Source organism: Bombus affinis, unplaced genomic scaffold, assembly GCF_024516045.1.
Source record: "Bombus affinis isolate iyBomAffi1 unplaced genomic scaffold, iyBomAffi1.2 ctg00000070.1, whole genome shotgun sequence".
Lineage (NCBI taxonomy): Eukaryota > Metazoa > Arthropoda > Insecta > Hymenoptera > Apidae > Bombus > Bombus affinis.
This window is the reverse complement of record NW_026108823.1, coordinates 1,718,846-1,744,248: the sequence shown is the minus strand read 5'-3', so window position 1 is coordinate 1,744,248 and position 25,403 is coordinate 1,718,846. Positions and strand designations below refer to the sequence as shown.

The following is a 25,403-nucleotide window of genomic DNA, read 5'->3' as shown; positions in this document are numbered from 1 at the left end:
TTAAAATCAATATAGCTAACCAATGGGCACACTTTTAACAAGGGTGATGGAACATACCAAAAATCTTTCAAGATGGTCTTGGCAACGGAAGAGTCGAAAATATGACAATTATGAATGAAAAATTCTAATATTTTACAGCTGGCAACGATAAACAACTCCAGATATTCTCCTAATTAATTTACAACAAATTCGCGTATATGATCGATAGCTGACGTCACTGTGTCCCACAGCCCTTGTAAAACGATAAGAATTTCCTGGAAAAACTTGTAGCCACGAAATGAAAAAGATGATAAAACTTCTAACAAGAGTACTGAGACGAGCAACTTTGTACTTACCCCTTCGGAGTAGGGAACGTGATTAAACGTCCGCGAGTTCGAAACTTTTGTAAGTCACTGGCACGGCCGCTGCTTATGGTGGGAATGTAATAGATATAAGTACAGAGCGCGTGAGCGAACTAAAAACGCGATATAGGGGTAAAGAGAGAGACCGTTCCGTCCTTCTCTAATGCCCGCGTACTTGTACCGGAAATATGTAACGACGGTAAACGAGCGCCGTCAGTGTCCACTAGTGTGCATGCCTAATTAAACAAGGACAGGAAATGCCTATATACAGCCTTCTCTTTCTATTTCCATGTCGCATCCATCTTACTATACAGTAGACAGAACTCGACTATTCCATCATTATATTCGCACCCTGCTTATGTGTGAACCAACATCGCCATGACAACAAATCGTTCGTCTCCTGTTTGATGCTCAGTTTTCAACGGAGTTGAAGGAAAACTTTATAAGAGAAAGGAAGTGACGGATTGTCTCAAAGTAATAAACGAAAATTCTCGTAACTATCGAAAACCGATAGTCAATACAAGGATATCATTATCACATTTAAAACTATTACAATGAACGGTGATTTATCGCTGCAAGGTACCACAAATAAGATATCTCATAATTTGCGAAAAGAGGTAAGGAATATTCTAGATTTTAGACTTTGGAACTTCCATGACAGTCATGAGTGTGTTTTGTCATTGATTTGCCATATTGCGTTTTTCACAATTGTTGTTCATTCTTTGTGATATTTTACACTCGCACATAGTATCTATGATTTTTTCTTTCGATAATTCTTATAATTATTGTCAATAATTAATTATTTATAACCATTTACGCTGTATTATATATCATTAAGATTTATCTTTGCACGTATCAAGATAGTAGATAACAAAATTATGTTTATATATTTATATTATGTGTATATATTTAGATATCTTCTTAGTTGCAATTTTTTCGAATAATATCGGCGACCAATCGAAATAGAAATTAGTGCGGAAAGAGGGGAAGGAACCAAAATTTGAAAATCGACATCGGTAACTCAGTAGTTATAGAATAACTCAATCGATAATGTAGATTAACTAGTTATAAATGAAAAAATATATAAATTCAAACTTTAAAAATTAGAAATTAAAAAGCAGAAGGCAAAAAATTATCGCCGAGGATTTATATAATAATAAATAGACAGTACATTCTTTTTGTCTGTCTTACCTAGAAATAAAACAGTTAATTGATGATTATCGTATAGTGTGTACTCATAGCATAAAATTTGTTCAATGAATTAAAAATTATATTTTTTAGATATGTAGACATTAGCGATGTATTAATCCGGGAAGCTCGTCTACCTCGGAAATATCGAGTCTGCGACAACGTCGATTTTGAAATTATTCTTACAGAATATGAAAATTATTATTACAAGATGAAATTCCAAAAATATCCTATATTGTGCAAGAAAATAACTGAAAAGGAAATAAAGACGAGGGAAATGACAAATGCGAACAAAGTGTAAGAATTTAAATTATTTAACACTATTCAACGTTCTCAACGTATTCAACGTATCGATTACAATATCATTCAATCTTCGAAGAAGTAGTAAAACGTGTCAAATCTGTTAGCAAACAAACGAGAAGTGAGTCTGTGAAAGGGAGGAATGTACAACAGAAGATGACGGGTGATGCTACGGATGATATTAATCTCGCAATGACAGTGACACCAATTTTCGCCAATGAAAGCGATGGAGCTTCATCAGAAGAGCTATTTAACGTCTCAATGGAACAATCCACGCAATCAAAGATATTGCAACGGGCTCGGAGGCTTTATATAGACAATCCGGAATTGCGGAAGATTGCTGAAGACATTTCATGCGTAAGTTATTTTCGATTAATATACGTATTGTAAAGCTTTTTAAAAATAAAATACCTATCGATAAACAATCCACTGTATATCAATGACGCGGGGATTTCAGTAAAGCTTTAAATAACGAATTACATAACACTTACGGAAATTAATACGGAGATTATGCGCCATTTCATCTTTGTATTGTCGCAGGAAATCATACTGACAAAATTAAATGTATATTGGGACAACATTGTAGGCCTAGAGGAATGTAAATCTGCTATTAAGGAGGCCATTGTGTATCCCCTTAAGTACCCTATCTTTTTTAATGGCCCATTTTCTCCCTGGAAAGGTATTCTGCTATACGGACCACCTGGTACAGGTAAGATACACGTATTTATTTCATTCCCGTACAGGTTTACAATAAATTACGAAATAGGGAAGACGATGTTGGCTAAGGCAGTCGCAACAGAATGCCAATGCACCTTTTTTAACATAACGGCCAGCTCATTGGTGAGCAAATGGAGAGGCGATTCCGAGAAGTATATCCGTGTAAGTTGATTTCCTTTGTCTATGAAGAAGAGATTCTAGGTTTAAAAAGATTTGTTTTTATTTGTCGTCATTCATATATAAATAGAATAGTTGTTTGGAAAACGAAATGATATTACGTTCGTGATGAAACAATGAATTTAAGGAATTTTGAATATAATATTTAATAAATAATAAATACATTTGTTAAACTGAACAGGTTTTATTTGAACTTGCCTATAATTTTTCGCCTACAATTATTTTTATCGATGAGATTGACTGGATAGGCACAAATAAAGGAGTAAACTGTACATTGTCTGAACCTGCAAAGAGATTCAGATCAGAACTTCTTTCTAGATTGGATGGATTAGTATCTAACGAAAATTCTAATGTAGTTCTTTTGGCTGTAACTAATTGCCCTTGCTATGTATATCACGCTATTTCAATGTTTTCTAAGTAGAAAATATCTTAATATCATAATTATTCATTATCTTAATCTTAATTATTGTGTTGTGCGGAATATTCCTTTGTTATTATTAATATAACAGAACAATAATATTTATTGTAAATATATTATTAGGGACATTGATGCAGCTTTACGCAGATGCCTTGAAAAGAAAATATACGTATCATTACCAAATGAAGTTACTCGACTTGGTATGTTCAAATTATACCTTAGCAACCAGTTATTAGAGAATATGGATATTGTAAACCACATAATAAAATCTACTGAAAAATATTCTTGCGTGGATATAAAATTGCTTTGTAAGCAAGCATGGCTGCTAGAAATAAGTCCAATATGGGAAAAACTTGAAAAAAAAAAAAAGAAACATCTGTTACGACTTTGAAATATGAATTAAAGAATTATGAAATAATAGCAAAATTGTTAAAAAACAATGTCACCTACAGTTACGGATGTGGATAGATATGAAGCGTGGAATAAATATGTATGCCATAAGAACATATTTTAAAAAATATAAATGCTTATCATATAAAAATATAAAAATATAAAAATATAAAAATATAAAAATATAAATGGTTATAAATTATTAATATAATTATCGTTCGAAAAATTGTTCGTGTGCGTGCATTTATGTGTGCGCACGGGCTATAAACAAGTTTGAAATATTCGTTCTACATATATACGTGGTATACATATTCCCTTATAATATATAATATGTGTAATCTGAGTGGTAATATATCCACGTATTACATATGTGTTAGTGTATTTTATCGATAATGTGTCTTTTATTTCCTCTTATCTTATTGACGCATGTATGGGCGCGTATATGCGCCGGGAAAAAGCTATGGTTATATATGGGATTGTTAACAAATAAAAATTAATCTAGGTGTTATTAAAGAAATTTGTTTCACCTTCTAAACTTTTTGATGATTGGTTTACTTTGAATATTTTGCATATTTTTGCATATCATGAGCATTTTGTACATTTCTATACATTCAAATTTTCTATGAATACAAAATGATCCGCACTACTATCTACTTCATAGTATACTCTATACGTTTAAAATGCTCCATTAGAAGCTTAAATCTATCAAAATACAGCTCCTAGGGAAATGTGAATTTTCACATGAACACATAATATCGATTTTCTCATTGAAACGTATAGGCAGGTATATACTAGCATAAGCCACCTTCGGCATTTGGCCGTATGGTGCAGCACTAGCTCTGTAACATAGAAAACCATAGGCGTCAGTTCTTCTTGTTTCCTCTTTGATATATGTTTACTTTAATGTCACTTATTCAGGCGCTTGATACATTGTCGGAATGAAATTTTAGTAATGTGCAAGTAATTTTGAGTAGATTAATAAAGTATAATAAGATATTAGATTCATGTACATAGATTCAAGTGACATCAATCTTTATGTCTAGTATATACATGTGTATTGATCTATAAGTCAGTGTTAAAATAACAAATAAATGGCCGAAGAAGGAAAGAAGATTTCCTTCGGTTTTGCGAAATCTATTAAGAAATCTGTGTTAAAAAATGCTATTCCACAAGAAAAAAAGAAAGTTGATTACATTGAATGCCTTGATGAGAAAGGTATTAAAGTAATAGGGTGAGTTCAAAAAGTAAAATTTATAATCAAGAAACATATAACCTCAACCTAACCTATAAAAATCACCAATAGCGGAATATATATATTTGAAAACAATTTTTTTATTTCAGTGAGGAAGAAAAAAAAGATGAACCTCTAATTATTCCATTACTAGGTTCAAAAACCTGGCATGATAGAATTCTTAATAAAATAGATGCAGACATTTTCCTTCCGAAGGCAGATAAGGAAAAGGTAGGAGACGCTAGTGTTAACGAGGCAAAATCAAAGCTATCTAATGGAAAAACATCGCCAATAATATCAATAAAGAAAGAGCCAGTTGAAGATAGTGAAAATAAAGTTGTTACTTTAAAAGAGCAATCGACGAAAGAAATCATTGAGGAACTTAAGTCAAAGAATAAATATGAAACTAAAACAAATGATTTAACTTAACCTTTAGTAGAAGATGAATCATTAAGAGGCAAAGAACAGGTACGTTATCAACATATTGATGTGCAATGCACAGATGTATTACATTTGCATATTATAAATATCGTTTTGTATTTTTCAGTCTACGTTAGAAGATTATGAAAAAATTCCTATTGATGCTTTTGGTGTAGCAATGTTAAGGGGAATGGGATGGCAACCAGGAAAGGGAATTGGTTGGAATGAAAAGTATGAATTTTACTCTGGATTAAATTAATTATATGTATTTAATACATCACTTATTGGAAAGTAAACAGAGAACATCATTTTTTATTTCACAATCGTTTATTCTAACTATTACAGATTAGTAGCAGCTGTCATACCAGAATTACGACCAAAAGGTATGGGTCTTGGAGCAGACAAAGTAGCATTGCAGAAGAAAAATACAGATTCCAAAAAAGAAGAGGAAGAAGTTAAAATCGAGAAAGGAACATTTGTGAAAATTATAGCTGGAAAACAAAGTAATAATTATGGTCAAATAGAAGGATTCGATGATGATGCAGGAAGGCTCATAATAAAACTAGCTCTTGGTGGAAATATAATATCTGTAAATGAATTTATGGTACAGCCAGTGACTAAATCAGAATATTCTAAGAACTCAAAAGTTCAAAGTTAATATGAAGTGTTAGTTTTTCATTAAGGGACATTTAAGAAAATAAATTTGAATTGACATATACATATAAAGACATAATCGGACATGTAGAAAAACTAATTCAAGAGTACCTGTAAGTGTGTTGTTGCATGCAATTTTTTAAAGGTCCCTTCTAATTTTATATAAAATATGATAAATGTAGATCGGTCCGTCGTGTCCAGTAGTTGGGTGACTAGTGGGTTGTGGTGGTTGTTGACTGTTGTGTTATATCTGCTTCTGGACTTGTGTATTTCATCTTTGACTGTAGGTATCTTGAGGTCACGGTGGATTGTTTCGTTGGTAACATACCAGGGTGCATTTGATAGGGATCTTAGCGTTTTCGATTGGAAGCGTTGGAGTATTTCAATGTTGGAATTACTTGCTGTTCCTCATAGTTGGATTCCGTAGGTCCAGACAGGTTTTATTGCGGCCTTGTAGAGGATTATTTTGTTCTGTATGTTTAGTTTGGAGCGTCGGCCCGTGAACCAATAGAATTTTCTTAATTTTTCCTTTAGTTGCTTTGTTTTTTCTGAGATATGTTTTTTCCAAGTTAGCCTCCTGTCCAGGGTCATGACCAGGTATCTTACGGAGTCCTTGCTTGGGATTATTGTGTTGTTAATGGTGACCTGGGGGCAGGTTTGTTTTCGGAGCGTGAAGGTTACATGAGAGGATTTTTTTCGTTTATTTTGAAACCCCATTTTTGGAACCACTTTTCCATGGTGTCGATACTTCGCTGGAGAGTGGATGAGGCAATTTCCGGGTCTGCGTGGGTAGCTAATAGTGCTGTGTCGTCGGCAAATGTTGCTATTGTTACCTCGTTTGATATAGGTAAGTCGGCAGTGTAGATGGAGAACAGTAGGGGTCCGAGGACACTACCTTGGGGTATGCCGGATTCTATTGGGAATGTTGCGGAAGTGGCGCCTAGACATTTAACTATGAATTGTCTGTTGGTTAGGTAGGATTTTAAGATGGAGTAGTATGGATGGGGTTGGATCTTTTTGAGCTTGTAGAGTAGCCCTTTATGCCATACTTTGTCGAATGCCTGTTGGATGTCTAGGAATACCGCTGAGCAGTATTTTTTCTTTTCAAGGGTTTGGCTGATCATGTGGGTTATGCGGTGGATTTGCTCTACTGTTGAGTGTTGTTTTCGGAAGCCGAATTGGTGGTCTGGGAGTGTTTTCAATTCTTCTAGGAGTGGAAGGAGACGATTCGTGAGCATCCTCTCGAATAGTTTAGACAGGGTAGGTAAAAGACTGATTGGGCGATAGGAGCTGGTTTCATATATTGGTTTACCGGGTTTAGGGATGAGGGTGATCAGTGAGATTTTCCAAGCCTTGGGAAAGTGTTGAAGGCGGAGGATAGCGTTAAAGATTGATGCGATGAGTGCAATCCCTTTTATCGGAAGTTCCTTGATTGTTTTATTTCCTATTAGGTCGTGACCTGCTGCTTTCTTGGGGTTTAGGCGACTGATTGCTTCTATGATCTCTGAAGAAGTGAAGGATTCAATAGGAGGGGACATTTGGAAGGGAGTGTGCAGATATACGGTAACGTCCGCTGCAGCTATGGAGCAATGTAGTTGGAATACTTCAGTCAAGTGTTTGGCAAATAGGTTGGCTTTTTCTATAGGGCTACGCGCCCATCCACTCTGCGGACGGCGGCTTGGAGGTATTATTTGTGGGAGGCGCGTGAGTTTCCTGGAGGCCTTCCATAGTGAGTAGTTGGAGTCGGCTGTGGGGGACAAGCTGGCGAGATATTTGTGAAAACGGTCATTATTGTAGTTTTTTTTATAGTTTTGGATAGTTTTCTAGTTGCGTTGTTTAGTTTGCGTTTGTCCTCCGGTGTTCTATGGATCTGTCATATCCTTCTTAGTCTACGTTTTTCTGCTATTTTTTTTAATATGTACTGGGGGTATTCGTGATTGCTGATGGACGTTTTTGCCGGTGTGGAGAAGCGGATAGCGTTTATTATGCTCGTGTTTAGGTATTCCGTGGCTGCTTCGATTTCTTCATTGGTTTTTAGTGAAGTTGAGGCTGAAGTTGTGTGTGTAAAGACTTCTCTAAAGAGCTGCCAGTTGGTGTGTTGGTTATGTATGGAGCCATTACGTGTATTCTCGATGATAGTTGAACTGACTGTTACTATCACGGGGGATTGATCAGAGGAGAGATCAGCCGAGGAATTGATTTGGACGTGTCTTGACGAGATATTTTTTTTTAATGAGGAAATCAAGGAGATCGGGTATTTTGTTTGTGTCGGTGGGCCAGTGTGTGGGTTCGTATGTGGTAAGGTAGTTGAGGTTGTTGGTTATTATGCTGTTGAGGAGGTTTTTGCCTCCTACTGTAACCAGTCTGCTGCCCCATTGGGTGTGTTTGGCGTTGTAGTCTCCTCCAGCTATGAATCTATTGCCCAGGGTGTCCAGGAAGTCGTCAAAGTCTTCTTTGGCGATGGAGTGTCTGGGAGGGCAGTATACAGCTGAAGTGGTGATTGTACCATGACAGTCTTCTATTGCTACGTTTGTTGCTTGGAGGTAGTCTTTCTGGAATGGTGGAAGTTCGTAGTGCTTAATGTTTGATTTGATTATGATTCCGGTGCCGCCGTGGGCCTTTCCGCTGGGGTGTTGGGTATGGTAGAACTTGTATCCGTTTATGTTCAGGTAGTTTTTGTCGGTGAAGTGGGTTTCAGTTATGAGCATTATGTCGATTTGCTGGTGTTTTAGGAAGAGTTCTAGGTCAAGTTTGCGTTGCGCTAGACCGTTGGCATTCCACAGAGCTGTGCGTCTTGGTTTTATTTTGCGTCGGGGCGTATTAATTTATCCGATGTGGATACACCGTTTTTTTGTTGTTTTTAGATACAAGTGACGAGAAATTATGAAATGATATTTTAAATTTAAACTGATTTCATTCATTGATTTATTGTAGCGACAATGGTAACTTGTTTAAATAAAGATTTTGTAAATAAAATATTTAAGGTCTAAAATAATAAATAAACACATGTGAAAACATTAAAGCTGTTATCCTTATTCATGGTCTTGTTGGAACGTGTTTAACGAGCGTAACGTAGGCGTGAAAACGAAAACGTTGAGACTCTTGTGGCGTAAAAAGACTGAATTCCTCATAAAAATACAAGAAACGAGAGGAAACGTGCACATAGTTTATTCTCGACCTTGGATACATAAAACCAAAAAAAAAAGAAAAAGAAAAAGGAACAAAAATTTTTATTGGTTATTTACCGAAACTCATTGTATCATTTTTATTACTCTATATAAAACGTAGAATCATATACTGACGAATGTTATTTCGAATTTCTAACTTCAGAACGATAATTACATATTTGAAATTACCAATAAGTGGTAGTAGCATTAAAAATATGGAATATTCAACGAGATGAAATATAGGTAAAGTATTTAAAAGAAAAAAGATTGAAACGTTCGATGTAAAACGATGAAATTAAATGATTGGATTTGAAAACTTGATTCGGTTTAATAATTCGATGAAAAAAGTATTCATCCTATGAAAAAAGAATTCATGTTCCTGTCGATATATCAACGACGTGCGCCGTTACTTCCCACTGCTCTGCCATTCAAATGCAATACTCGAATATACATGGCGAAAGAAATGGAAATCGAGCAATTTAAGGGAACGAATTACTCTCGCGTCCACGTAACTTCAAAATGTTTCACGTGTCCGTGTTTGCGAAACGAAATTCGTCGTTGTCCAACTAACACGCTTGCAGATGCTACGTTCACTTTGTTGCATATAGGGCTTAAATATATGAACAAATAGAACGGCGCAACTGTCACTAGCGTAATTTTTAAAGTGAATTAATGCATAATCTCGTCATCTACGTTTGACCATGATTATGGCAGTGATCATTGTTATATACGAATCTTCGTGCAATATATGTGAAAATTCGTGGTTGTCCAATTAACACGCTTGCAGATGCTACGTTCACTTTGTTGCATATAGGGCTTAAATATATGAACAAATAGAACGGCGCAACTGTCACTAGCGTAATTTTTAAAGTGAATTAATGCATAATCTCGTCATCTACGTTTGACCATGATTATGGCAGTGATCATTGTTATATACGAATCTTCGTGCAATATATGTGAAAATTCGTGGTTGTCCAATTAACACGCTTGCTGATGCTACGTTCACTTTGTTGCATATAGGGCTTAAATATATGAACAAATAGTACTGCGCAAGTGTCACTAGCGTAATCTTAACGTGTTAAAGTGAATCAATACATAACTTCGTCATCTACGTTTGTCCATGACTACGGCAGTGGTCATTGATATATGTGAAGCTTCGAGGAGTAGATGTGAAAATTCGTCGTTGTCCGGTTAACACGCTTGCAGATGCTCCGTTCACTTTGTTCCATATAGGGCTCAAATATGTGAACAAATTGAATGGAGCAACTGTCATTAGCGTAATTTTAACGCGTTAAAATAAATTAATGTATAATTTCGTCATTTACGTTTGATCTACGTTTTTTCATCTACGTCATCTACGGCACCTACGCGAATCTTATTGATTACGTCTTTGGCAGTGTTCGTTGCTATAAATGAAACTTAATAGTTGTTGAAACCGCTCGAAAGTCGTGTTCCTAAATCATTCCCTCGTCTCGTATCGTGTTCATCAAATGGAAAAGGAGATTGTGTTTTAATGAAATCGCTTGTTACTATCAATCTTGCTGTGTCACTCGCATAGGAGAAGAAAGCGAGGAAGGAGAAAAAAATTAAGGTAAGGTCATCAATGAGCAAAATGTTTAATGTACATTAAAATTGAGTCCGTTGCAACCCTCGTGACTTTTAAAATTCCATACGTATATTGTTATACGTAACATTGCCATATTAAATATATTCGATCAAATATTCAATCTCGTTCCCTGAAAGCTGTTCCTGGATATCTGGTTGGATACTTTACGCACGGAAATAGAGAGTGTTAACAGTAACAAACCCTCTATGTAGTGTTTTTGCTTTGCTCTTTTGATCAGGTAGATGACATTTTGCTTCGAAAAACGGATATATATACCACGGATATGCACATACAGAGTATGTGTATCGATATACACAATGATATACACCTTTGTACAAAGTGTCAAAAAAGTATTTATCGCGGTATTTTTTTCAAGCCATTCTACACCTTCGATTTGATGAAAATTGGTTAAATAAGTGTAACGCAAAATTGATCTTGACCACAATTTTCAGTGTCAAATTGTTTTTCTATTGCATCATATAGTGCTCATTAGAAAGGAAAGTTCCGTTCTTTTAGAAAAAATGTTTGAAATTTCATTAATACTTAGACTGATTTTATTCATATTTTAAGGTCAAATATGGAATACAATAACATCAATACTAATATCTACTTTTTTGTGCGAATTACTTTATATTTCAATCTTCCTTGATACGCCGTGACAAGCAAAAGTGTAAACACAGCTCGTTGATTTTATGTAAAAAGCGAATGTCGAAGGTATAATGAGAAAAGAGCATTATTTGACCATTCCACAAAATAATTTACCTAAATAGTAGTTAATTCTATTGGATATAATAAACGTGAAGTAGTACTAGTGGACGAAATACCTATGTTGAAACCTTGATTCGACGAGTATAATTAATGTGCAAAACTGTAAACATGGTTTGAGATATCCATTTTTGTAAAATGTTTTGTACATTATTAATGTTAATGAAAATTAACTATTACATTTCGTTAATAATAACTTGTAGTTACTGTTACCTAATCTTTACCGATCACTTGAGAAATTAGTCTTTTACATTTATGTGTTTACTTTTTTCGCTCGTCACTGTACATGTTTAAGTCAGATATGAAATATCTGGCGTATTCCAGCGGCTTTGATTAAATCTAAGATGTTGATATCCTTAATATTGAGAATGTTGTTGGAAACTATTATGCTGCGGTCTACCATTCGTTTTTGCCTATATATACCACGGAACAAAGGATAATTTTCACCGAATTCATCCAGAGCATATTTTCTAAGTTTTACTGTATATGATTACGCCCATTATATTATATTATGTTATTACGATGTTATCTAATTAATTGTTGTCTATTTATTTTGATACTTATATTAACCATTATTTATAACATAATATACTAAATACAATTAGTATACACAATTAGTATAGGGATTAGTATAAGAAATTTTAAACAGCTTTTTTCAAAAGAACGAATCATTTACGATCCAGGGGTTTTCTGAAACTTTCGTTTCTCGTGATGAGTACTTTATGATGCAATAAAAAATTTTGTCTGAAAATTATACTCAAGATCAATTTCATGATCCATTTTCTCTAACAGATCTCCATCTTCCACAGCTATAACAAATAATTTTTTGACACTCTATACATTTAACATCGATTATAATTGTGATAATTGAAACACCGAACATCAATGTGTTTTTTCACTACGCCAACACAGATAACAATTAACATTGATATATAATATATATTTGACGATATATATCTGAAAGAATAGAAATTTCATTTAATCGACTATATGACCATACTCGGTTAAGTACCAACAACGACTATCTATCAACCTTATCTTACTTCCTCAAAGATATAGAAAGACTTTAAAAATTTCAGCCATGTGATTTGGTCCTTTAAAATTTAGAAGTAATATAACGATAAAATACCATCAAAACCTTTAAATTTAACGCACGAAAACATGTCTTCTTTGCTAATGGCGTACTATAAATACAAATATTTGAATAAATATTGCGAATTTCATATTGCTAAAAGATTTATACTATTCGTTCGTAAATAATCGTCGGATCTATATTTAAGTTAAAACTATTGCATTAGATCTCTTTTCTTACTTAAAATTATTTGGATTGGTAACTTGGATGTAACATGTAATTTATTCTTCCTTTATAAATAGTGTACAGAAGATACCAATTCAAAGAAATGGAAGGAAAGTCTAAAAGAAAAGAAAATCTACAGGAAGATAAAACGTTCGAGCCTTGCCAGGCTATATAAGATGCTAAGTAATTTCATTTTGACAATGGTCCAACATCCTACTATGCATAAATTTAATATTAATATAAGCAGGTTTCATGCCAAGTATTACATCTAACGTATAAGCACAAGCCCTGGTTTTAAATGCCTTATAGTAACACCGAAAAGATTATTCAGTTGGATGTCTGACTCAACATCAATATTTTACTTAGAAGATAATACGTCGAGAGCATGTTGGTGGATGGAATGGAAGATGAATGAAGGCTTACTTCTGTAAAATACGTAAAATGGTAGTCGGAATGAATTTTGGCGCTTGGGGACAGAAAAAGAGCTGACTGATACTGTCATACACCTGAATTTATAAAATTTTGAAAATCGATGTAACCTTTGAACTTTATCGTATTCTGTTTCATAGCACAAATTATTGTTCCCGAAATGTACGTTTAGTGTTATAATATATTTGACCAATGGTTCTCAAATACTAGTTTTGCTAAAGCAATGGTGGAATTGGAGCAATTCTTTCTTCTTTTATTCTTTGAATGACCTGGATTTTCGAGTAGTCTAGTGACGCTTGATCCGTACAATTAATCGATTTCTTTTTATTACACAAGTGCAAGAGATTCCGCGTTGGACGCCGATGTTGCGAGTTCGAATGCCTGGATGAGGTTGGCACTGAGTATTGGTCCGAATCTAATGTGGTTATCGTCGATGATTCACCTAAACTTGAAAAACATAGTGTATTGTGGACGCTGAGCTTAGTGATGGCAATTGTAATATTTTAATTTTTTTTATTCTATATTTTCGACTTCTTTTTTCGAGTAGAATCACCAATTTTCCGCCTGTACTATCAATTACCAACCAGCCGGTATGACAAAATTCTATTTTAAACTCCAAACTCGCCACGAGTGGCTATTTTGTTTACGAAATTAAACGAATTTAATAAATGAAATGGCAAGGAAGGAACTACAAGTGACCGTCAAACTATTTTTCTGCTTGAAAAGTAATTCGCAAAGTAATATAAAATAATACTACTGATTTGTGTCTCTTTCAGAATTTTTTCTTAAACTCTTGTTTTTTTCCCTTCAAATTTATTATTTATTATTTATTCGGTGTCACGAAAACCGATTAAATATTAAATATCTTAAATATAGATTGAAATGAAAGCTTGTCAGTTCTCGTTCAGTTGTCACTTCAAAGTTGTTAGTTCAAAGGTTCTGGTACATCATAAAGCAAGGGATCAAATCTTTAACTTATTACAAATTAAATCTTTTATTGTAATTACGAAAATTATGAAAGTACCAAGGGAAACAAGTAGGGAACATGAACTGCTCAACGAACCAAAGAACGGCTCAGTGACAAAATTAATACAGTAAGGATCGCAAATATTACAACATTACACTCTTACATCACATAATAGTTCTCTATACAAAAGATATATAGCGAATCGACTTTTCACAACGATAAGAATCAACAGAACCAATTAAGACCAGGCGAAACTCTCATAAGATAAGATATAGATAGATAAGAAATAAATTTAATAGTAAACACGTAGGTGAAACACTTGCTGAAATTTGCATCACTCGACACGAGCGAACCGTTCGGAAGGAAAACGCGTTCAGCCCCCAAGGCGGTGGAATTGGGATCACTTAATTAACTCCGTTTGAATCTATCTTGAATTAATTCTCGTTTAACGACCTGTGCGTATTCAACATCATATCATTTCCGACCATATCGTTCCCAGAAGATGAAACAGCACGGTAAAACAGATGTGAATACCTATCACGAGCGAAACAGAAATGCGAAGGTCCTTTGGAACGATAATAATAAAATTGCATGCATAGGAACCATGGATGGAACATAAGGCAAAGGTGTAGATGGTATTATAAGCTTTGAAACGAGCGTATAGGACGAGAGAAATTGATCAAAAAATTGAGTTGAGCCCTTTGAAGTTAGGAACAACATACTTTGATGTTTTGTTTAAAGGAGAGATATTGAGCTGTGCAAAAATTGTATAGGTTCTCTGAAGGTAAATAAGATTTTGTTGCTGAGTAAATAAACGAGATTTCAAGTTTCTCTTGAATATTGGAAATTTAAAGGTTTTGATGGTATTTTATCGTTATATTACTTCTAAATTTTAAAGGACCAAATCACATGGCTGAAATTTTTAAAGTCTTTCTATATCTTTGAGGAAGTAAGATAAGGTTGATAGATAGTCGTTGTTGGTACTTAACCGAGTATGGTCATATAGTCGATTAAATGAAATTTCTATTCTTTCAGATATATATCGTCAAATATATATTATATATCAATGTTAATTGTTATCTGTGTTGGCGTAGTGAATAAACACATTGATGTTCGGTGTTTCAATTATCAGAATTATAATCGATGTTAAATGTATAGAGTGTCAAAAAATTATTTGTTATAGCTGTGGAAGATGGAGATCTGATAGAGAAAACGGATCATGAAATTGATCTTGAGTATAATTTTCAGACAAAATTTTTTATTGCATCATAAAGTACTCATCACGAGAAACGAAAGTTTCAGAAAACATACTTTTTGCTTCAAATAATTAAGATAAAATTTAGATACGGGGCTTTCAGCTTATGAAAGTCGAAGAGAAGATATATATTCCATTTGGTCATATTCTATTTACATTCGTAACTACTCGTTCCATTTACGTTATTAATAAAACATTTTTATCGACAAGCTACCTAACAGAAAGACCTTTTTGTCACTCTAAATTACCTCAAAAGAAAATCCCTTGTCAAACATACCATGTTTCTCGTACGAAAATCCAAAAAAGATTTTCCAAAAAGATATATTCAGTGAACCATGATTCGTGACTGGTGAGCTTGAAAAGAGATGAAGCGTTGAAGCGTCAAAGTTGATATTCCACCAAGCTCTCGACCCTTCTATCTCAATAATCCTGATCAAAATTCGAATGAACTACCCAACGAAACGATCACCGTTTTCTATAGAATCTCTTTAAGCATTCTTCATTAAGGAATCGTCAGATTTTACCCCATTACGTTCTTCCATCACAATCTTCGTAATGATGAATAAAAAAATAAAAGCTTTTAAAACCCGACAGCGCTGTCATTTTCTAAAAACGTCGTCTTTATACTCCTGATGGCCACGAGCACATCCGACTACCAAATATAAAATGCATTGTGAGTGTGTCATCAGCATAATTTTCGTGAAAAGAGCAATTATTCTTGATAACTATAATTTGTAACATAGATTAAAATCGCTGATTTGATCCCTCTGGTATTGTTGTCTTATGAGAGTTTCGCCTGGTCTTAATTGGTTCTGTTGATTCTTATCGTTGTGAAAAGTCGATTCGCTATATATCTTTTGTACAGAGAACTATTATGTGATGTAAGAGTGTAATGTTGTAATATTTGTGATCCTTACTTTATTAATTTTGTCACTGAGCCGTTCTTTGGTTCGTTGAGCAGTTCATGTTCCCTACTTGTTTCCCTTGGTACTTTCATAAGTTTCGCAATTACAATAAAAGATTTAATTTGTAATAAGTTAAAGATTTGATCCCTTGCTTTATGATGTACGAGAACCTTTGAACTAACAACTTTGAAGTGACAACTGAACGAGAACTGACAAGCTTTCATTTCAATCTATATTTAAGATATTTAATATTTAATCGGTTTTCGTGACACCGAATAAATAATAAATAATAAATTTGAAGGGAAAAAGCACCGAATAAATAATAAATAATAAATTTGAAGGGAAAAAACAAGAGATTAAGAAAAAATTCTGAAAAATTCTGACACAAATCAGTAGTATTATTTTATATTACTTTGCGAATTACTTTTCAAGCATAAAAATAGTTTGACGGTCACTTGTAGTTCCTTCCTTGCCATTTCATTTATTAAATTCGTTTAATTTCGTAAACAAAATAGCCACTCGTGGCGAGTTTGGTGTTTAAAATAGAATTTTGTCATACAGGCTGGTTGGTAATTGATAGTACAAGCGGAAAATTGATGATTCTACTCGAAAAAAGAAGTCGAAAATATAGAATAAAAGAAATTAAAATATTACAATTGCCATCACTAAGCTCAGCGTCCACAATACACTATGTTTTTCAAGTTTAGGTGAACCATCGACGATAACCACATCAGATCCGGACCAATACTCAGTGCCAACCTCATCCAGGCATTCGAACTCGCAACATCGGCGTCCAACGCGGAATCTCTTGCACTTGTGTAATAAAAAGAAATCGATTAATTGTACGGATCAAGCGTCACTAGACTACTCGAAAATCCAGGTCATTCAAAGAATAAAAGAAGAAAGAATTGCTCCAATTCCACCATTGCTTTAGCAAAACTAGTATTTGAGAACCATTGGTCAAATATATTATAACACTAAACGTACATTTCGGGAACAATAATTTGTGCTATGAAACAGAATACGATAAAGTTCAAAGGTTACATCGATTTTCAAAATTTTATAAATTCAGGTGTATGACAGTATCAGTCAGCTCTTTTTCTGTCCCCAAGCGCCAAAATTCATTCCGACTACCATTTTACGTATTTTACAGAAGTAAGCCTTCATTCATCTCCCATTCCACCCACCAACATGCTCTCGACGTATTATCTTCTAAGTAAAATATTGATGTTGAGTCAGACATCCAACTGAATAATCTTTTCGGTGTTACTATAAGGCATTTAAAACCAGGGCTTGTGCTTATACGTTACATGTAATACATGGCATGAAACCTGCTTATATTAATATTAAATTTATGCATAGTATGATGTTGGACCATTGTCAAAATGAAATTACTTAACATCCTATATAGCCTGGCAAGGCTCGAACGTTTTATCTTCCTGTAGATTTTCTTTGCTTTTAGACTTTCCTTCCATTTCTTTGAATTGGTATCTTCTGTACACTATTTATAAAGGAAGAACAAATTACATGTTACATCCAAGTTACCAATCCAAATAATTTTAAGTAAGAAAAGAGATCTAATGCAACAGTTTCAACTTAAATATAGATCCGACGATTATTTACGAACGAATAGTATATATCTTTTAGCAATATGAAATTCGCAATATTTATTCAAATATTTATATTTATAGTACGCCATTAGCAAAGAAGACATGTTTGCGTGCGTTATCGATTTTACGCTTTTGCCACGCAAACATGGAAATTGCGATTCAAAATTGAATTTGCACTGGAAACGGTTGACGTTACGACATCAATAACATATTTCAAAAACACTGATGATATCATACGGAATCAGAGAGATTCTATGAGAAGTTAAACGCATAATCATCCTATTGTAAATAACAGGAACAGAAAGTACACAAGGAATAATACAGAATCATCCTATCATCCTATCCTATTATACAAGATTGCTTTGATTCGAGCTCAAACATAGGGAAATCTGAAAGAATTTTTCGCAGAATTTCCTTCCCCTTTGAATTGGCTTTTATACAAAACGACATTAACTTTTCAGGGAAATACCTATAGAGTGTGACGATCTATGATTTTAAATAGAGGGGTATATCTGAAAAGAGGTGGATGTAAAACGTAGCATATAAAACGTAGATCAAATCTTTATTCAAGGATTTTTTCTCTTCGCAGAGAATCAGGTTTTCAAGAACGATCGAATATGTATGCACTTGATTTACATGTGAAGTTGTCATTAAAAATATTGTTGCGTTTAAAAAGATAAATATTGATTTAAATTTAATGAAATTGTTAGTCCAATTGTTTTAAGCTTAAAGATATGTAGGTGTCACATTTATATATTGAAAACCTGGGAGCGGCATTAATTAACAAACCTAGACACGCGCACACGTACTTTAAAACCATGCTTGAAAATCGATATTCCCTGAAACAATGCATCGTTCTGCGCTTCCAATTTATTTTCGCACGAAGAATCAGTCCATTCATCGTTGCCGTCACCATCGCTACTGTAATCTATATTACTCGAATAAATTCTATATCTTGATTGGAAAATCGCATATTTTAACGAACTTTCTGTGTTTTTTTTTATGATTTTAATTGGCAATTTCCGAAATTGAACTATAGCTTGAGAATAAACCGATAATATTTGAGGGTATATATACATACATCATGTTTTTGATGGGTTTTGTAGTAAAATAATTGTAGAAAAAGCAAACTTTTTAAGAACAAATTACCATATTCGAGTAATAAATTATAGAAAATTACCAATGTAATTTAAAACTTAAAAAGAAGAATCTATTACACGTAATAAAGAGAAGGACTTGTTCACGAACGGTAATTCAACAAATACAGTCGTTGCAGAAACATAGTTTTACAAGGGAGAAGAATCTCTCTAGGAACTCGACGATGTCACGTCAAGCGAAAATTCAATAAAGTGATTACTAACCGTATTACCAGCGGCAATCGTGTTGCGGCAATTCCTAAATAAGTTAGTCGTCTATTTGGAGAAACGTCGCTGGCAATATCGTCACATTTTAATTACGTCAGCGCTATCAATTGGTCTTGGAAGAAAGTTTTCCATTATGTACTTTTGCCCACGGCGTCGTTCCAACAAATGAATCCGAGTTTTGAATCGCTTTCTCTTATATCACGAATTTGTAACGGTGTTTCTTCAAACTATAAACGATTGTAATGAATGCCTTTGCGTACAAAGACCGATACCTGGTTTGACTAGAAGCTTCAGCTAATTAGTGCCCCAGTTAATTTGGATGTTCACTACCACGCCACTTCCCCCCCCCCCCCAAAAGTGGCTTGGTGTCCTGCACGTAAAAAAAAAGAAAAAGGAAAAAAAAGAAAAAGAGAAAGGAAAAAAAAAGAAAAAGGGAAAAAAAAGAAAAAAAGAAAGGAAAAAAAAGAAAAAGAAAAAGGGAAAGAAAAGAAAAAAAGAAAGGAAAAAAAGAAATAGAAAAAGGGAAAAAAAAGAAAAAGAAAAAGAAAAAAAAGTTAATTTGGATGTTATAAAATGTTATATAACGAAGAACTTATCTTCTGCTTGGTAGTCGCATAAGAGAAGACCGAGCCATTGAATCGCTCAAATAGATTAGCTGATTCGCTTAACGTATTTTTACTTCCGATGACGTAAACAAGAGCAGAAAGTACACAAGTAATAATACAGAAATGTCAAATGTACAGAGGAATAGATTTCGTTAAATCATTAGAACGTAACATTTCCTTATAATTCTATTTGTGTATAGCAAAATAGCTTGTGTGCTTTCATGAAATATAATTGATATTTAGAAGCTCTCATGTAGGTAGATATATAACTCGTGTTAATTAGTAATTTAACATCATAACATACATATCATTTCATAACATACATATCATAACATACATACATCATAACAACATATCATTTTCGTTTCTTCGTTTATCTCGTTATGCGCGTAAACGAATGTGTAAATAAAGACATATAATCAACGATAACATGTAGTGGCAAGCATGATAATTATCGACAAAGGAGAATATTGGTGAAATGATTGTGGGTGATTTCACTCGGTGTATCGGTAAATAAACTTTGATAGACATTGCCGGTGGATTCGCTGTCGGTGAAATCGTGTCGATGAAATAATTGTCAGTGATTTAAAGATAACCCAATTTATTGATCTCCCCTTCATAGAGTTGTACGTCTCTCTATAATACATACTCTACCTGGAAGGGCTGAAACATTTAGCTTAGTCACACTAAACTGGATTGGACTGCAAGTAAGAAGATTGAAATGCAAAATTCACGTGTGAGCGCAACGGTTTAGATGGAAAGTTCGATAAGGCGATTATGTATATTAACCCGAAAGAAAGCTCATGGCTTTGCAACGCGTTACACGCAACACGGAATTTCCCTCGCTGAAATAATCCTATTACAACGATACGATTTTCCTTAACAGATCTCGCAATGTAATTCTCCCTCTACAACTTTTTATTAGGTTTGAAACACGAGAGTTTCGAAGCTCTGCAAAGTCTCGCGAATCTAGATGTCGAGTTTCAACGTATTTTCGCTTCTTATTTTATAGCTGTTAATAGTTATTATCTCACTCTGCACGTACATCAAACGAGTACTTATGTAAATCCAAAGGAAACGGAAACAACCGAGAATAATTGAGGATAATTCGAATACGTACCGATTAGTAAAGTGTTTGGCAAAGAAAAAAAAAAAGGAAAATTGTATCGGAGAAATAGGGGAAAAACGGTGGCGTACATCAAGCAATCTTTATGGCTGTAATACATTTATTATTCATTTATGTTCATTTTCTATCGCGTCACAGACCTTGAAATAACTGGCAGAACGAGCATATAAATCTTGTATCGCTCGACCTGACTTCTCCCGATGGAAAAATATTCACCAGCCTGGGATCGTGCATCGCTAATTACTCCGTTCTACTTTTCGAACGCGTTTCCATCCATACAGAAAAGCAAGAAGGCAAACTCTATCGCACAGTCATGAAGAGATGCAAAAGCAAGAAACCAACCAACGACATGCCGATCGACATGGTGAAAGCAGTCCTACAGAGGCTATTCACCATGGGACACGGATCCTCCCATTATGAGGGCCGCGAAGAGGCAGAGACCGAAGAAGAAGAAGACATCAGCTTCAGCGTCGTCATCGGCGAAGGCGATGTCGACGATGGCGCCGGAAGAATGAACACCAAGATGGCTGCAGGAGTCGATGGAAGACTCCTGGACTGCTGGAAGCAGGAGCTGGAAGCAAGCTGGAAACAGACTGCTGGAAGACGGCCAGAGTAATACTGCTAAGGTAGCCGGGAAAGGATCCCAGTCTCCCTAACGCGTATCGGCCGATAAGCATACTCCCAGCCATGAGCAAGATCTGGGAAAAATGCTTTAAGAAGATCATCGAGAGATGCATCGGAACGGACCCGTTCCATCGGAGGCAGTATGGGTTCAGAAAGAAGAATTAGCTTAGCGAATACCGATAAGAACAGGAAGAAGCAGAAACGGGCACAACGAACGGCCCTGTGCATAACAACGACGGCATACTGTACCGTCTCCCACGCGGCACTTTGCGTGTTGACCGGGAATCTCCCGATCTACATAAAGATAAAGATGCTCGGAGAGACTTACGAGTGGAACAAGATCCATAAGACCAGGATCGGCGCGGATGACGGCAACGAGCTGAAGGAGGAACTGGAGGCGCAAGGAAATTAATACCGAGTGCGCTGCTATTTACCAAAAAGAAGATGGACATCGATCATCACACCATGCAGCTGTTAACCGGGCATGGGAGTGTGGCGGCACTCGACACTAACTAGTGTCGGACGACGGCAGCGACATCTACAGCTCCCAGTGACAATTACAGCGGACCAGGCCCAACTACTACAACTATCACGCACGTCCAATAAATATATCACGCACACACGGCCACCTCTACATTGGTGACCCCGACGTGATCGACAGCAAAACTGAGGTCTGACCGTGATAGCATTACTGAGAACTTCCATCATCGCGAATCTAGACCTGTGGCAAGCTGGACCCTACCGCTACGACGAACACGGAACGGCCCTTCCTTCAACAAAAACTCGACCCCTCACCGCCGACTCACGCATGCAGGTGACTGGGTACGAAACGATGACCGACCAAGCCAGGAGTGATGTGGCCGTCGCAAAAGTTCATGGGCATTACCACTAGCACGTCATACTAAAAAATGGAACAGAGGCCTACGACCGTACGCGGAACGCCCGCACCGTACTGACAGGTATCCACCGCCACATTGAAGACTTCGAGCAACATCCGCACGAATTGGACATCAATTGGACAATTGGACGGTTTATTACACTAAGATTCTAACGCTATCACTGGTAAGGGGTACTGTGGCGGCACTCGACAAGCCAAATACCACCACTCGGCACTAACTAGTGTCGGACGACGGCAGCGACATCTACAGCCCCCAGTGACAATTACAGCGGACCAGGCCCAACTACTACAACTATCACGCACGTCCAATAAATATATAACGAACACACGGCCACCTCTACAGGAGTTTTGGGGTCTATAGGAAGAGGATTGGCAAGAGCATCGACAGCAACTGTCTCGACTGTGAAGACCCTAACGACGATGCAGAGCACGCCCTCTTCACGTGCCCGAAGTGAACGTACAGAAGGATTGAGCTGGAGAACGCTCTTGGCGAGAACATAGACGTGGACAATCTGATCGCCACGGTGACCGCCAAGAACGAGAGCTGAGATAAATTCAGGTAATTTCGCAAGACCGTCATGCCTCACAGGAGGGTGACAGCGAAGGCCTTGAAGGAAGCAAGGAGGAGAACGAGAGCAACAACAACTACGCGGAGCAGTGAAGGCAGAGATACAAGACAACAAAGAACCACAGAAGGAGATCAGCCCAGTATTCTGAACTAGCTGAGAAGATGACGAGAGCAATACAGAATATACAGAATAACTGCCTGAAGAAGAAGATACAACGGGGCATGAAAGGACAACCCTGATGACTGCCGACAGGTTTTACCGGGGTTGTCTGTCCTCGAAGCAAAGGAAAAAGGAGGAGGGGTTTTTAGTGGGTATGGCAACAACATCCGCCCGAGTCCCACATAACCCAGTGATGCGGATCACTGGGTATGCGTAACAGCATTTTCCCCTCCTCACGCAAAAAAAAAAAAAAAAAAAAAAATAAACTATCACACTCTATCAATTTTAAGTTGATAATTTCGTTATTATATAATTTTTCTTAGTCTAAACTGAATCCAGGAAGAAGAACTTTCATCCAATTACATACTTCATTAATTCATGAATTATATTCGTTACCGTACGTACAAAAAGAAAGTTGACTGATATAAAAATTCAAAGGATAGAATTTCTAAGCTCGCGATTGGAAACAGATTCAGTTCAATGGTTTAATTTGCCATTTAATTGAATTCTCTGGCAATTTCAGCGAACTGTGGGCTTTAAAAGTGTCCCGCATTCAAACGCAAGACTTCTCCTCCACCTTTCCCTTTCTTTCAATTCCAACCTCAAGTAATTGACCAATTAATTCGACGATATATTTACATGCTTGCAAGGGATTCAAACAACTTCGTTGCGTTAAATTCGCAATTATAACCAACAGGAATGTCTCAATCAATGTGCAGCTCGAAACAAATAAAAGATAATTAACTTTTCAATATAACGATTGATATGTTTGATGAAGAAAAATGTATGAATTTTTAAAAACGTCTCCTAGTACATTTAGCATTTTTATAATAAAAACATAGAACATACACGCACACATATACTATTCCATGAAATGATTTGCACAGCAATGAGTCTAATCCTATCATATTATAAAGGGATGAACGAACTTTTCCTAATAAATATAACTTTATACAAAATCTTGTTTAAAAAAATTAGTTTTTTATTCTCATTAAATTAATTTAATATCAGAATATATAATTTTAGTCGTTATCAAAATTTTATGTCAAATGCGTTCATAGATACATATATAAATAAATGTCTAATCCTATGTATTTATTTCAACTGAAATCTTAACTTAAATATTTATTAACAATATTCTGACGAATATGCAATGAAAGATAAAAACAACTTTATTTTTCTTATAGAATGTCTCATGCTTCTTACTCATTTTATGTTTCTCGTTGTCAGTGCGTAACTACTTATCAGCCGCAGGAATGCTAAGTTTTACTACTGAGAAACGAAGAGACATATAGATGCAAATATACGCTATTTCGCGTGAAAAAACATCAGATACATTAACCAGAAGGAATATCCGATACATATAAAATCCATAGCGTAGTTATTTATACATACGGAATATTTCTTTTTGTATGAAATATTCTTTCTTCTGAATTCTTATTATAAATGTATGTCCATTTCCTACCTTAAAATGTCTCTTCTTTGAAAAACTCCATTTAAATATAACGATCAACAAAATATTACCAATAAAAATATTAAAACGAGATGCTGAAAGAACCTTTTAATGAAGTACAAATGATTATTTCAACTTTAATTCTGTTAAATTTGAATTGAATCATTTATAAACCGAACAGGTGTATAAAATTTTATTGCGTAAAAATCGTGAAGCTGAAAATTAGGAACGAATAACGAATGGGTAACCTAGTTTCATTAAAAGGTACGTGTACGCCGATCCGCGTAACAACTTCGACACTCCAATTATTATAAAGCATGTATCCTTCAGAGATTTTTTGCGCGAACGCAAGATACCTTTTACACGTGCAACTGAATAAGTGGAACGTGATTTTCAATATTTCTTCTCGTAGAACTTGTAACAACGTAACTGTTTCACGAATATTTTCCCTGACAGTTTTACAACGATGCGTAGAAATCTCCTTTTCTAATTAATAATTTCAGCATTTCTCTGAACAGTTTCGTTGCGATTAAAAAATATACAAAGCTTACGACGTGGTTGTTTAAAAATATTTATATGGAACAAGATTTCGAATTTGTCACATCAATCGCGATCTCAGCAGGTGTAAATTAATTCGTTCTAATGAACGAATAAATTAAACGGCTCGTGACAAAAATTATCCCTGTCCATGTTTGTCTTTCTAAAACTAATTCAAGGCGAGTTAAATGAATCGCTGTGTACAATATTCGCGCAGCATGTGCTTTAACG

At 35.3% G+C, this 25,403-nt stretch overlaps 3 protein-coding genes across 11 annotated transcripts in view; 2 read left to right on the top strand and 1 right to left on the bottom strand.

Moving 5' to 3' along the window:
• LOC126927057 (uncharacterized) overlaps positions 1-25,403 on the bottom strand; it is a 242,472-nt gene that overhangs the window by 15,841 nt on the left and 201,228 nt on the right. The window contains exon 1 of one of the 9 annotated variants that reach the window (XM_050743425.1): positions 336-563. The exons of the other annotated variants lie outside the window; for them this stretch is intronic. The gene's annotated coding sequence lies outside the window, so the exon portion shown is untranslated. Of the gene's footprint in view, positions 1-335; positions 564-25,403 lie in introns of those variants that run through there. 9 annotated transcript variants of the gene reach the window in all.
• Positions 1,737-3,159, top strand: LOC126927030 (katanin p60 ATPase-containing subunit A-like 2). Its single transcript, XM_050743310.1, has 4 exons — positions 1,737-2,186; positions 2,370-2,538; positions 2,596-2,708; positions 2,905-3,159. The coding sequence occupies exons 1-4, from the start codon at positions 1,986-1,988 to the stop codon at positions 3,142-3,144; spliced, it is 723 nt and encodes a 240-aa protein (XP_050599267.1). The 5' UTR covers positions 1,737-1,985; the 3' UTR covers positions 3,145-3,159.
• Positions 4,420-25,403, top strand: part of LOC126927043 (G-patch domain and KOW motifs-containing protein-like) — a 146,181-nt gene continuing 125,197 nt past the window's right edge. Inside the window, exon 1 of the mRNA XM_050743373.1 lies at positions 4,420-4,762. Within this exon, the coding sequence (XP_050599330.1) occupies positions 4,623-4,762 (140 nt within the window). The 5' untranslated portion in view covers positions 4,420-4,622. The remainder of the gene's footprint in view (positions 4,763-25,403) is intronic.